Raw genomic sequence first — 12,598 nt, forward strand, 5'->3', positions numbered from 1 at the left:
CACCCCCTCCCCCACACTCACACCTCCCCTACACTCCCCCTCCACACACGCACACCTCTGATGGTCTTAAGCTAGATTCACACAAACTCATCCCCTCACAGAACAAAGAAAAACAGGAACTAAAGTTTTAGAGACAGGAAAATGTCTAAAATCTTCTCAAAACAAGATACTTAATGAACACCTTGGCTAGGCCTGTACTATCAGGAAACAGACTGATCGTGCAATTCACATCTGTTTGTTTCAAATTGCAGTTCTATGTCCAAACATGCAAGTGAATGTTCCCTCAAAGGAGAATTTGCTTGTACATGGAGTGGGACATGAGCTATGTCAGTTTTAAGTACACAAAGGGTAGAGAAGAGACTGCAGAGCAGGTCTGGTTTGTTTGGTTTTTTTTCTCAGTGCCTGGCGGAGCCCGAGGATGAGTGATGTTGTCCAGCACCTCAGTGCTCCAGCTGCTGGATTCTGCGTAGAAATGCATTGTCCTTGATCCTTGGGAAACAGCAAGAGCCAAGTGGTCTAATTTATGGCCTTGGTGTTTTTTCTATCTGGCCGCATCTGAGCTGTGCCCTTCTCTAGGCATCTTGGAACCTTTCTGTCACACCTGCTCTTGGCTAGTTAGTTTTCTCTTTTCAAAACTGGTGGCTCCCAAACACAACCCTGGCTTCAGGATGAGCTGTGGGCCAGAAAGAAGGGGACAAAGAAAGGATCTTAAACTAAATTTAAAAACTTGTTTTAAACTTCTGTTTTGATTATTTATTCAGATACTTTTTGCATACATACATGCATGCATACACACACACACATACGTGGGAGGAGGAGTTCTCACTGTGTGTCCCTAATTGGCCTTGAACTCACAGACTGTGGAATTTTAGCACATTCTGCCCTGATTGGGATCTGCCCAATAAATCTTCTTAGGACTTAACATTTGTTCTAGACCCTGTCCGAGGCACAGACTCTTGAGAGTGATAAGAACTCAAACAAGGATAAAGGCTGGTGACCTGGGAAGACAGGAGGAGCAAGGCTATCGTGTTTGTTTATGTTAGCTCGTTAGAAACAATGTATATTATCTTTCATTTTGTCTCATATTGTCTGCAGGAAAATTAGCACCTCATGAACATCCCCACTCATAGTTAGGTCCAGTACATTTCATTCTATTCCTTTTTGTAAAGCAGTTGTTGAGAACCTTTAGTGGTCAAGGCAACAGGCTAAAGCTTATGGAAGTAAAGTGTATCCTTACGGGAAGCTTTATCATCTATAATGGTTTGGGGGTGCTGTGTTACCTCTTAGCACCTGGCACACTAAAGCTAGGACCATTTCTCCCTGGCCTGGACAGAAGGCCCAGCTCCTGAATGGGGAGCACCATCTTCACAGAGGCTTTGGTAGGGAGCCTCATGTTTTGACCCTAAACTGTGCAGACAATTGCCCATAGCCCCAATGCAGGAAGAAGAATTCTGAGGCAAAGGGTATCTGACTGGAATTCCATGAATCTTTCAAATTCTCAGATTCATGCATTTCCCATATGGGCAGCCTCCTGAGCAAACTGTCAGGTCAGGCTGTGTCTGGGACCTTGAATATTTTCCTCTCTGAGCCTCAATTTCCATAAGGACAAAGTAGGTAGGTTGAGCTTGAACATCTCTGAGGTCCTTTCCCCTTGAGAAATGCTTCTGGTCTTAATTTTCATGTAGAATATAAAATCCCAGTCAACCACAATCACTGTAGATTTAGCTGAGGCCACAGCTTAATGCATCAGATTGGAAGAGTATCTTTAAAGTGTCTACAGATCCTTGCAGTTGGGTTAAAATTAAAAAAAAAATCAGTTTAACCCTGAAGACTGGAATATGGCTCAAGTCCCATGAAGCGAAGCTGCTATTTTTTAAAAATTCCAACCATACCTTGTAATTTCAGACTTCTTTTTTCTATCTAAGAGAAAATAACACAAGCTTGAAAAGCAGTAAATATGTAAAGAGAAAATTTGTCAACTGATATTGGAAGATGTGACCTAGGTCACACATAAATCTCTCCGACAAGAGCTGCAGGGCAAGTCGTCATTTCAGAGGGGAAATGAAGGCCTGGCTGGTGTCTTCCCTCAGCTCCACAGTGCATCCACTCTGGTTTTCTGATTATGCCTCTGAATATGATGTGAAAGACCTGCTAGCGAGGTCTGTTTTGCCATTGTGTGCAGAGAGGGGAGCAGAAAAAGAAACTCCCAAAATTGTTTCTTAGCGCCAGCACCATTGCCAAGTACTGAGGCCCCACCAGTGAGCCTGTGCGTCAACAACTCCGTTCCCCGGGTCTTTCCAAAGTCCCGAGTCCTGTTATGGGGCTTTCTAATTGCCACCTGTGTGGTTCTTGCAAAGAAAGATACAGTAAATGTTAATGCAGTCAGTAAAGCCTGGCTGGTACTTGTGGCTGCCTCCTAATAAGTCGTCCTTCCTGTTTGTTGTATGAGGATCTGCCTTCCATCAGAAGGAGGCCTAACTCTCCTACTAGTGGGGCTTTAAAACTTGGATCTGAAGAGTGACAAAAGAAAAAAAAAATCCCAGGAGAGGAAGGAAGTTCATCTCATAAATGAATCAAAACACCACTAATTCCGGAGCATGATGAGCCAGGTGTGTTTGTCTGGAGCAGTTACAAACCACTCGACACCAGCAATATGTACACGCAGGAGTGTGGGCTCCGGCAAGCTGGTTGTGAAGAGCGTCGGAGATGTTGTCGGGTACAAGCAGCTGTACATCAGCGCTAACGGGACGGTGCTCCTCTGAGCTCTGCTCCTCTGAGCTCTGCTCTCACAGTCAGGCCTTCGGAAAGACAGACCTGGAATAAAGATCGCGTCGGTGCGGCTGGCGTTTTACACTGAGTCGGTGCCACTTTTAATGTGCTATAAAACAAGGGGGTACAATTTTACATGAACTGTGCACAAAAGCAGAGGCGGTGGCTGGAGGTTGACTTGGTTCAGATCTGTTTTATAGTCACTGTACCAGACAGTAATGTGATCTTGAAAAAGGTAAACAACAAAGAGTTTAGCAGTGAAAAATATGCCTAATATAAATACAGTCATACGCATGGCAGCTTAGAACTTGAAAAATATGACCGTGGCATTAAATTTTTCTAGTGGAATTAACAGAGGAACAGAACATAGCCTTTAAGGCAATATATCTGAGACAAGGCAAGGAGATAATACATCTAACTCCATGATCTGTGTGGCACTCCTATAAAGAAAGGCACGGTAGCTTTATTTAATTGAGAAAATGAATCAATTATGATGATGTTGCATCATCACATCAGACCCTGGTGAAATGGAAGACATAAGTCACTGCATTGTGTAACAGTGTTCAGAAGTAATTGAGTACCATAAGCATTTTGAATCAATTTCAGGTTCTGGCTCTGCTACCTTAATACAAAATGCATGAAGTTGACACCCTGTAGTATGCTGCTGTCAAGACTGTAATAAAACCCTGGCACAGCGTCTCTGAGATCCTGGGCAAAACTGGATTGTCATATCATAAAAACAGAGGGATGCCACTGGTGGTCATCCCTCTCTCATAGCAGCCTTAATATAGGACAGTTTTAATTACATTTATTTATTTGTGTGTGGGCACATGTGTGCCACAGTGTGCTTGTGAGGGTCAGAAGAAAAGTTGCCAGAGGGGTTTTCTCCGTCCACCATGAGGGTTATAAGACTTCAACTCAGGTCATCAGGCTTGTTGGCAAGCTCCTCGTTGGCCCAGTCATTGGAGTGCAATCTTAAATTGTCTTTAAGGAATCCTTACCTGCAAGATAGAGCAAGATAAAGCCATGGAGCCCTGTAAGATTCAGGGTCATGAGGAAATCCTCCCCCTCTGTCCGTCTGGTTCACACTCATGTTCCTGAAGGCAATGCCACAAGCCAACTCTAACCTCACTTCAAGGCATCTCATAGAATTTTTGCCACATCTTCCTCAGAGAATCTTGTAATCTCCCAACTCTTGGAAATCTATGAGAAAAGATGCTCTTTGATTTCAAAAATAGATTTCGAACGCTTTGTGAGCTGCTGTAGAAGTGGATATATCTCTTTTAACACTGAGCACAGGGCTACCTGTGTGTGCTTAAAAGAAACAAAAGAAAAGCAGACACAATAGGAGGAGGGACCTGATCGCAGAGAGTTTACTAAATTTCTCAGCTGTCTAAGGGGTGAGCAGCTCAACCTCCCCATATAGACTGAATCTCTGCCTGCCGTCCTTGCCTGGAGTCCAAGATGGGACAGTACTTTGGGCAATGTCAGGCAGGCACTGGGAGGGAACACTGAGAACCAAGCAGTCTGGCTCTGCTTCCCAGTGTGACGACTAGAAGGTGGCAGCCTGAACAGGAAGCTTGGCCAGTCGAGATAGAGCATGGGAAATGCTTTCTAAGATGCCTGTGACCGCAGTAGGAGGTGAGCAGGAGGATAGTGAGTTTAGGCCAGCCTGGGCTCCATAGGCCAGGACTTGGGGTGGGGGAGGAGGGGCTGCTGATCAGCCACACTGATGCAAACAGAAATCATACACCTAGCACTCTCGAAAACCCAATCATTAGACTATTGACATTAATTTAAGTTTCCATACCATGCAAGTAAAAGCATGAAGTCCAATTATTTGGGTTTGTTGTTGTTGTTTGGTTTGGGGGTTTTGTTTTGTTTTGTTTTGTTGGGAATGCTGTGGCCATAGGCAGGTATTCTACAGGTGAAGGAACATTGGAAAGGCTTGGCACTGCCAGACCTGGCCTGGGACCTGAGCTGCCCTGGTTCTGGGAGGCCTGGTTTCACCAGCATAGAATAGAGATTGTCTTCCCTGCATTCCATAGAGTTAGTTGTGCTGGTCAATTAAGTATGTGCAGGAAAGACTTCTCAGGTATCATAAAGGGACTGAAGAGATAGCGGTAAAGCGGGTAAAGTGCTTGCTTACTGCACAAGCATGAGGGTCTGAGTTCAAATTCCAGCACCCATGTAAAAGCTGTGACCTGCCCCTATAATCTTAGTGCTGGTAAGGCAGAGACTAATGCCTCCCAGGGTCTTGCTGGGCAACCAGTTTAACAGACATGGGGAGCTCCAGGTTCAGTAAGAGATCCTGCCTCAGAAAACAGGGTGGAGAGCAGTAGAGGAATGCACCCAGCATCAGCTCTGGCCCCCACAACATCTACACACATGTGTACATGTGTATGCGTACAGCGTGTACACAGTCCCACTAAAACCCATAAAGGGTCCTGGATTACAGCTCCGTGGCAGAATATCTGCCCACTGTGTCTGAGGCCTCCAGTTTGATTCCCAGCACTACAAGAAAACATGGGATATTACTCTTTCCCATCTAACCAGCTGGTTGGAGCTCATGTATCCCAGAAAACAACCGACCTGTCCTGGTAGTATTTAGTTCCTAAAATTTTTCTGTTTACAAGATGCAGAACCTAGGACTCAGTGTCCTTTGGGTTTGGGCATATTAACTGTAGGTATCTAGGGGGACAGTGATGTATTTACTGTTTTGTGTAGTAAGTTAAAGTTGATTGATCTTGTCACGTTAACTGTCTGTGTTAGATGTGAGCAGCCTGCCTGCAGAACACGGAATGGGAACAAGCACCCTACCAAAGCATGTAAAACTTCAAGCATTTGGTTTTTCCCAGAGAGCCTTGCTGCTCGAGAAGCAGTTCAAAAGTACTTTGAAGAGGGTAGAGTTTTCACCCTACTCCTTAGTTCCAGGCAAACACTTCAACCACATAATTAAAGTTTTCTTCACAAAATAGGGGATTGTGAGCAGACACTGGCAGGAATCCAAAATTCTAATTTCTGACTATGATTTAATTTCAATTTTAAATAAATCGGTTTTTAATTTAAAAAGAGTGAGCTTCATAACATTAGCAATGATTGCAACATTAAGCCCAGTGTTCACAATCTAGCAATATAAAACATTATTTATATCTGAATCGTAAACAGCCTTTTGAAATGGATTATGGTTTTTCTCCCTATTCTAATACAACCTGGAGGGTACTAAAAAGTGTTGTGTGAAATTAACATTCTGCTGACTTTCGCCTATAAATGAGAAGCGAGCTATTAACATTTGTGTATTTTCATTATGTAAATTGTGTTAACACATGCCCACAAATTGCCACCAGCAATGCAATAATTTTCTCTCAGTGATCATAATGTGTCCAAGTGAGTCATTTTGATTATGACATGCTAATTACATATTGCCTTTTTTCAGATTCAGAAAAACCAGGGATCTTTAATGGTAAGCTTTATGAGTTCAGAAAAAAAATTCACTTTTCTTTTTCCTGATGGCTGCTTCCTTTGCATGCTTGAATGCCTTGTTTTAAACTTAGCAAATTGCATTTTGAAGAAAATGCAAACCTTTAACTGCCTGTATTAGATTAGGTACCATTAGAAATAATAGGACGTCCTGAGCATCCATGTTTTTATAAGAGTTTGCTGTTGTTGATTAATCTTGCTATATTTTATTGCATTAATGATTTTTTTCTTTCCACTCCACTGTAAAGATATTGCACACAGGCTAATACTTTTTCCTCTCTTCTTCCCATTGCAGCCTCTCCAGCTTCTGCAGTGCATTGTTGATGAGGTGAGGCATCGTCTTATGTGCTTTCCACTCCTAAAGTCATCCCTAATGGTGTGGAAAGCTTATATTTTGTTTCCTAATGAAGCACAATGCCCAACATCCTCGAAGCAAGTTATGTGGTATGCTCTGAGCTGGGACACGACTGCCTTGTCCTGAATCCTGCTCTCTCCCCGCCCGGGCTGTCCCACAGGCTGGCCCTCGGGGATGTCAGAGGCCCCGAAGACAAAACATGATAATATTAATTGATCCTCTTCCTGGCCAGATGGGGATGGAGCTGGAAATTAAAGTGCTATCACTGTTTCCATAAGAGACATTGAAAGGCATTCCATAGAGAAGGGTCAGAGTTGAGTGAGTAGTGACACAGCCTGGATAAAATACACCTCTCTGCTTTGATCCATCAAAGGAAACCTGATTAAAATGGGGGAGGGATTTGTTCAAAGCTCTGGTCAATAGTTGAGCTTTAATTACCTCATGAGGCATTTTCTGAAGTACCTGCCCCTAACTTTTTGAATCTTCTAGTATTCCAGTAAGAAACCTTCTTTCTTCCTAAGTTCTCTTGTTTGAGCATCCTTCCCATGGACATCCTCGGTCCCTCTGCCTCCATGGAGCTCATCTGCCTCACTCAGCTAACTGATTCTACTTTATCTGACTCTCAGCTCCTCTTGATGTCAGCCTTCTTATTGCACAGCAGGCTCTCAGTTGAGACACGGTAACCTTCTAAAAACCCCTGGCCTCCTAGAAAAGTTTAGTGTTTAAAACTTTAATTTTATAATGTTTAGAACATTTGTCAGTAGAGAAGAGAGACAATAAGTGGTCCAGATAGGAAAGTTTGAAAGGAAAAAAAAACCAAACAAACAGTAATTTCATAGCTATTCTTCTCAATTAAACATCTGCATAACCAGTTATGAGATTTGGGAGAAAAAATAAAGATCCTCCTAGGAAAAGAATAAACACACACACATCACAGCAGCAGTGAGAGGGAGGCTCCCAGATCCTTAATGTCTGCATCCGCCAGTCCACATATCCCCTGCAAGCCATAAACCGTGTTGGTGCGAAAATGAAGGCATCATCCTGAAACAAATGAAGACTCCATTATCTCAAATATCAGACAGGCCTCCTGGACCTAATAGCTCATCAATATCTCTGTCATCTTAGTTTCCAAAAGCATCCTGTCCCATCAGAATCCTCCTAATTAAGCCATTTTCCTGAGATCCCCCTCCAGTTTTGCTTGGGGAGGTGCCCAGGGAAACTTGGCCTAGCCAGTCAAATGCGCAGCCTGCACCATTTCCTGGGCACCACTGCTCTTGGTTTGCCTGGCTCCCAGCATCAAAAGTACGTGGACATCCAGGTACGTGTCTTCCTCATCAATGATACATGTGTTGCCAGGGAGCTAATTTGAAGATTTTATGGATCAAATAGATGGTGCTATTCCTTATTTAAAGACATGATGGTTGTTATACATTTAAAATATTTTACTTGTTTAATTTGGTAAAATAATGAAACTTGAAAAGATAGCATAACACTTGCTTCAATTTCATGCCCTTCTTTAAAGCCTGTCTCCCTCAGACAAAAGAAAAACAGAACTTAGTATTCCCGCTTACCCCAAAACCCTGTTAAAATACCTTCTTTCTAGAAACTTGGGAAGCTGACACCGTCTTCACTAAACCAGGTTGATCTTAAAACTGAGGTGACATTCTATACCAACAGCAGCAAGAGTGAGGCTCTCAGATCTCAAATCAGATAATGTCATTAGGAAGGGACCAGCCAGATGAGCTGCCTTATGCATCAAGGTGTCAGAGAAAGCATGGGTCGTGCTTTGTGTTCACTGTCCCTGTGTGTCAGTTGTCACTGTGTGCTGGGTGTTCCTCAGATAGTGATCCAAAGACTAACTGCGTCAGAATAGCTAAGAAAAGTGCCAATCTAGGCACATGCCTACATCCCGGCACTCCGGAAGCTGAGATAGGAGGACTGTGAGCTTGAGACCAGTCTGGGCTATTATTGTAGTGAGACCCAGTTTCAAACACAAAAACCAAGCAGAGTCCTGGGCGCAGGTTGTTGGACTTCTTACTGCTCATGCTTCCGATGCACTAGCTCTTGGCTACTGTGCATGCGTGTCCAGTGTAGACAGATTCTGTTCATTTCTGTCCCACAAGGCTGTGAGCTCTCTTCCAAATTCATTTGCTTCTGACTTTCAGAACTTCTGTGAGTGAATATAACCAGTCAGGAATTGATACATTTACTCCTTGGGTTTGAGGACTTGATGCTAGTGTGTGCTATTTCCTGTTACAGAAAAGTCAGAGACGGTTTGCTGACTAAAATTATGTATTAGTCTTGGAGAGGACTCACGTTCAGTTTAGGTGGCTCATAACTGCCTGTCACTTCAGCTTCAGGGGAGCCCATGCCCCTGGCCTTGGGAACCAGTATTCATGTGCACATCCCCCACACAGACCCCCGGGAATACACATCATTTATACTACCTGCTGAGGGATCGTAATTCAGGCCCGTTCAGAGTCATATCCAACATACCACTAACAAATCCTAGTGTGCCATATTATGTTACTGACTTCAGCTTGACCTTGACAATAGCATAGCAGAAATCGGACAGTGATTAATCAATACCTAGGTGGACAGAAGCCAGTTAGTCTATAGTGACCAGAAGTGAATGTTAGAGCCAGTCTGAGAGTCAAGGATGGAACTGTGGGCAGAGCCAATGTTAGCCGTCAGATGTCCAGCAAAAAACACCAAAACTAAACAGGAGCATAACTATCACAAAGGTAAAACTTGGACCACAGATCAGCAACTGGAAGGGTGGCCAAGGCAGACTGAGTACTGAGCTCCCATCAGAAATCTGGGCAATCCAATCTGCTTCGGGTGGCTTGGGCCCAACTAGCTAAGGCTGTAAATCACAAGAGAACCTCTTAGTACTCCAGGTACCTGACGGCCTCCCATCAGAAATGATGTCTGATGATCTGTACCTGGTGCCCTGAGTACCTGGTACCCTCGGGAATAAAAGGCTCCATTGTCTAGATAATAGCAATGTTAATGACGCCTCTGCTATCTGTGGGAAATTTGTATTTTTAAAAGAAATGTGTATTTTGACAGCCTGCCGACAGTGTAGCGAGTGTCCCTTACCATCTTCCCCAAGACTCCAGCCTGTGTTTGGAATGTGATGCTGAACTCAGCGTGGGTATATCAGTGTCCTGTAGGGCTGGGACAGTCCCAGAGCTGACTATGTGCTGGCAAAGAATGTGATACACGTGTTTAGCCTCGACATTCAGTGGTGTTCCCGGGCCTCTTGAAATCAGAGTGCCATGTGCCTCCAGGCTCCACTGTGCCCTCAATGACTGCTCCTTCGGTGTTCTCCCGGGATATTGCCTCTCTTCTCTTGGTCACTGTTCTTGTCCGGGACCTCACTCAGGTGCTGTCCAAGCAGTTCTACATCTGTCTTTAGTATTGGCATTACCAGTAGTGACCCTAGCAAAACAAAAATGTATCAAATGAAATCAGATCCCCAGACAATACTCTTAAGATTCAGCAGCCTTATCTGAAGAGGAAGGCAGAAGCTAAGGCCCCTCTGATATAGTGAGCACACAGTGTCAGTTGCCAGATACTAGCCTGAGTTGCGAACACTAAGGACAGCCGTAATTTAGAAAGAATGGGCTTCTAGGCAAGGCCACAAGCCTGGACTTCTACCCAAGTCAGTGAGCCAGGGTAGGTCTCCTGGCCAGGGCCAACGCTCACACTTTAACACTAGAGACTCTCCCACCCCCGGTTCCTAGGCTGCTGGGACTAAAGGGCTGGCTAGATAGGAGTTGTCACAGGTGAAGATACACCCAATGTCTGCACCGTCATAGCCGAAGCTCTCAGACCAGCTAGTGGAGCTGCCAGTGAATGGAGGGGCTGAGAACTAGGAAGTCTGAAGGGAACTCTGCCCGGAAGTCTGTTGAGCCCACATGGGCCATAGCCTTGGGCAAGACATGTGCATAGAGCAAATAATAACGGTTCTGGGTAGGGTGACTGCTACAGAGTCCCGGCCTGGGTGGGTGAGGAGGTACCGCATTTAAACTCAGGCTTAAAGATAAATGGAGTTGCCTAGATTAAAAACAGGAAGAAAACATAAATGTTGGGCAGAAAGACCCGAAACTACCTTATAAATTATTTTTTGAGATCACAGATGTATTCCAGAATGTTCATGTTGTCTAAAATATGACAACCAGAAAAATGGGATAGTATTCTAAGCATATACATACATTTCAGGTATATTATAACTAAAAATAAATTCTTGACTAGCATCTGTGGGTGCTCAAAAGAGCCATTAAACAAATCCCTGATTTATACTTTTGTTTATTCATTTTACGCATAAAAAGTGAATTCATTGAAGTGACATTTTATACCTGCTCAGAAGTAATGGCCATGTGTTGGTCTCTTAGAAGTACGAGTTTGTAAATGAGCAAACTCTCAGTACTTCCTCACAGTCTAGCGCTGGGAGTGTGGGTAGACAGGTGACCTGGGTTAGGTGCTGAGTGCTTCCGAGAATGCCGACTCTTCTCTCCGTTCACGTACAAAGGAGAAGGTTCTGGTCTTAGGCGTCTTCGGAGTCTTCTCTATTAAGGCTGCTAAGGAAGGTGATCATAGGAGCGGGGCTTTGATAAAGGACATTGACTATGTGAAACCTGACAACTGACCAGGGAGCCAAAGAGCTCAGGATGGGTAGGAAGCAGAAGTACTCACAGAAGAGAACCTGAAAAATCACAAATATGTGAAAATAATCCGTTCAGTACAAAAACCAAAGGGGCCTCTGGAAAACTTCCAGGACAGCGGCAAAAGCTCACAGAAGGCAGTGAGCAGTGCAGAGAGGCAAGCTCAGATCAGTAGGCTCGGGTTCCACCCTAAGAAAGAGAGAGTGAACAGACTGAACCCAATAGTAGGAAGGAGAAATAGCAAAGATTATAGCAGAAGTAAATGATACAGAGAAGAAAAACCAACAAAGCCATTGGTTCTTTGGAAGGCCAACAAAATGTCAGGTTTCTGCTAGACTGATAGAGACAGAAGGAGAGCTCCCGACTACTAAAATCAGGAATGCATAACCTGGATGTAAGGCTAGCTAAGAGAGTGTTCCATGTGTGTCTCTCCTGAAGCTGCATGCATGGTCTTCAGTCAAGGGTATACAAGCCCTGAGTTAGCACCTCCAGCTAGGCTCTCAGGAGTGTAAGCCTGGGATACCAGGGTTTGGAAGCTTAGGCAGGAAGATTGCCACAAGTTTGAGGCATACAACCTGGAATACACCGAAGAGCATGCCTCAAAAATGAATGAATGAATGAATGAATGAATGAATGAATGAATAGAACAAATACCCTGAAAAACTGAATCACCTATATGAAATACACAAATTCCTAGAAGCCCAAATTGCAATACAGAGTAGGCCTATAGCAAAAAAAAATTTAAATAAATAAAAACTTGCCATAAAAGTCAGCTCAGCATCATTGCTGGGTGAATTTTACCAGGTGTGTAAATAAGAATTAACAACTGTCCTTCTGAGACTCCCGAAGTGGGAGTGAGAGAACCACTGTTCTCGTTGTTCCTGTGAAGTCGGTACTACTCTGATACCTGAGCCCAAAGACTTGACAAGAAGGAAACTAGGGCCAGCAGGCTGGCTTGGTGGGTAAAGGTGCTTGCTGCTAAGGCTGATGGTGGAGTTTGACCCTTTGGACCCACACATTGAAAAGTTTCCCCCTGACCTTACTGTGCGTGTGCTGTGGCACATTTGTGTCCATACATATACACAGATAAATAAATAGAAACACTGCAGACCACTATCCCTTATCTATACCAAAACTTTCATGAAAACACCAGCAGAATTTTACACCCCAAACTCAGCAATAGTTGGAGGGAATCATATATCAGTCCTAGTTAATTTTGTTGCCAGCTAACTTATCAGCATAAGGAGATCCTGTCTCAAAAATAAATAAGCAAATAAATACTCTGAAAACCTTTATTCTACCAAACCGTATGAAGTACTCAAGT

General features: G+C 43.8%; 1 protein-coding gene across 5 annotated transcripts in view; it reads left to right on the top strand.

The window, feature by feature from the left end:
- Positions 1-12,598, top strand: part of Map2k5 (mitogen-activated protein kinase kinase 5) — a 237,834-nt gene that overhangs the window by 177,671 nt on the left and 47,565 nt on the right. For all 5 annotated transcript variants that reach the window (XM_005347788.2, XM_026778922.1, XM_026778920.1 and 2 more), the window contains 2 exons: positions 6,206-6,232; positions 6,545-6,577. In XM_005347788.2, the coding sequence (XP_005347845.1) occupies positions 6,206-6,232; positions 6,545-6,577 (60 nt within the window). The remainder of the gene's footprint in view (positions 1-6,205; positions 6,233-6,544; positions 6,578-12,598) is intronic.

Source organism: Microtus ochrogaster, chromosome 5 (genome assembly GCF_000317375.1).
Source record: "Microtus ochrogaster isolate Prairie Vole_2 chromosome 5, MicOch1.0, whole genome shotgun sequence".
Classification (NCBI taxonomy): domain Eukaryota; kingdom Metazoa; phylum Chordata; class Mammalia; order Rodentia; family Cricetidae; genus Microtus; species Microtus ochrogaster.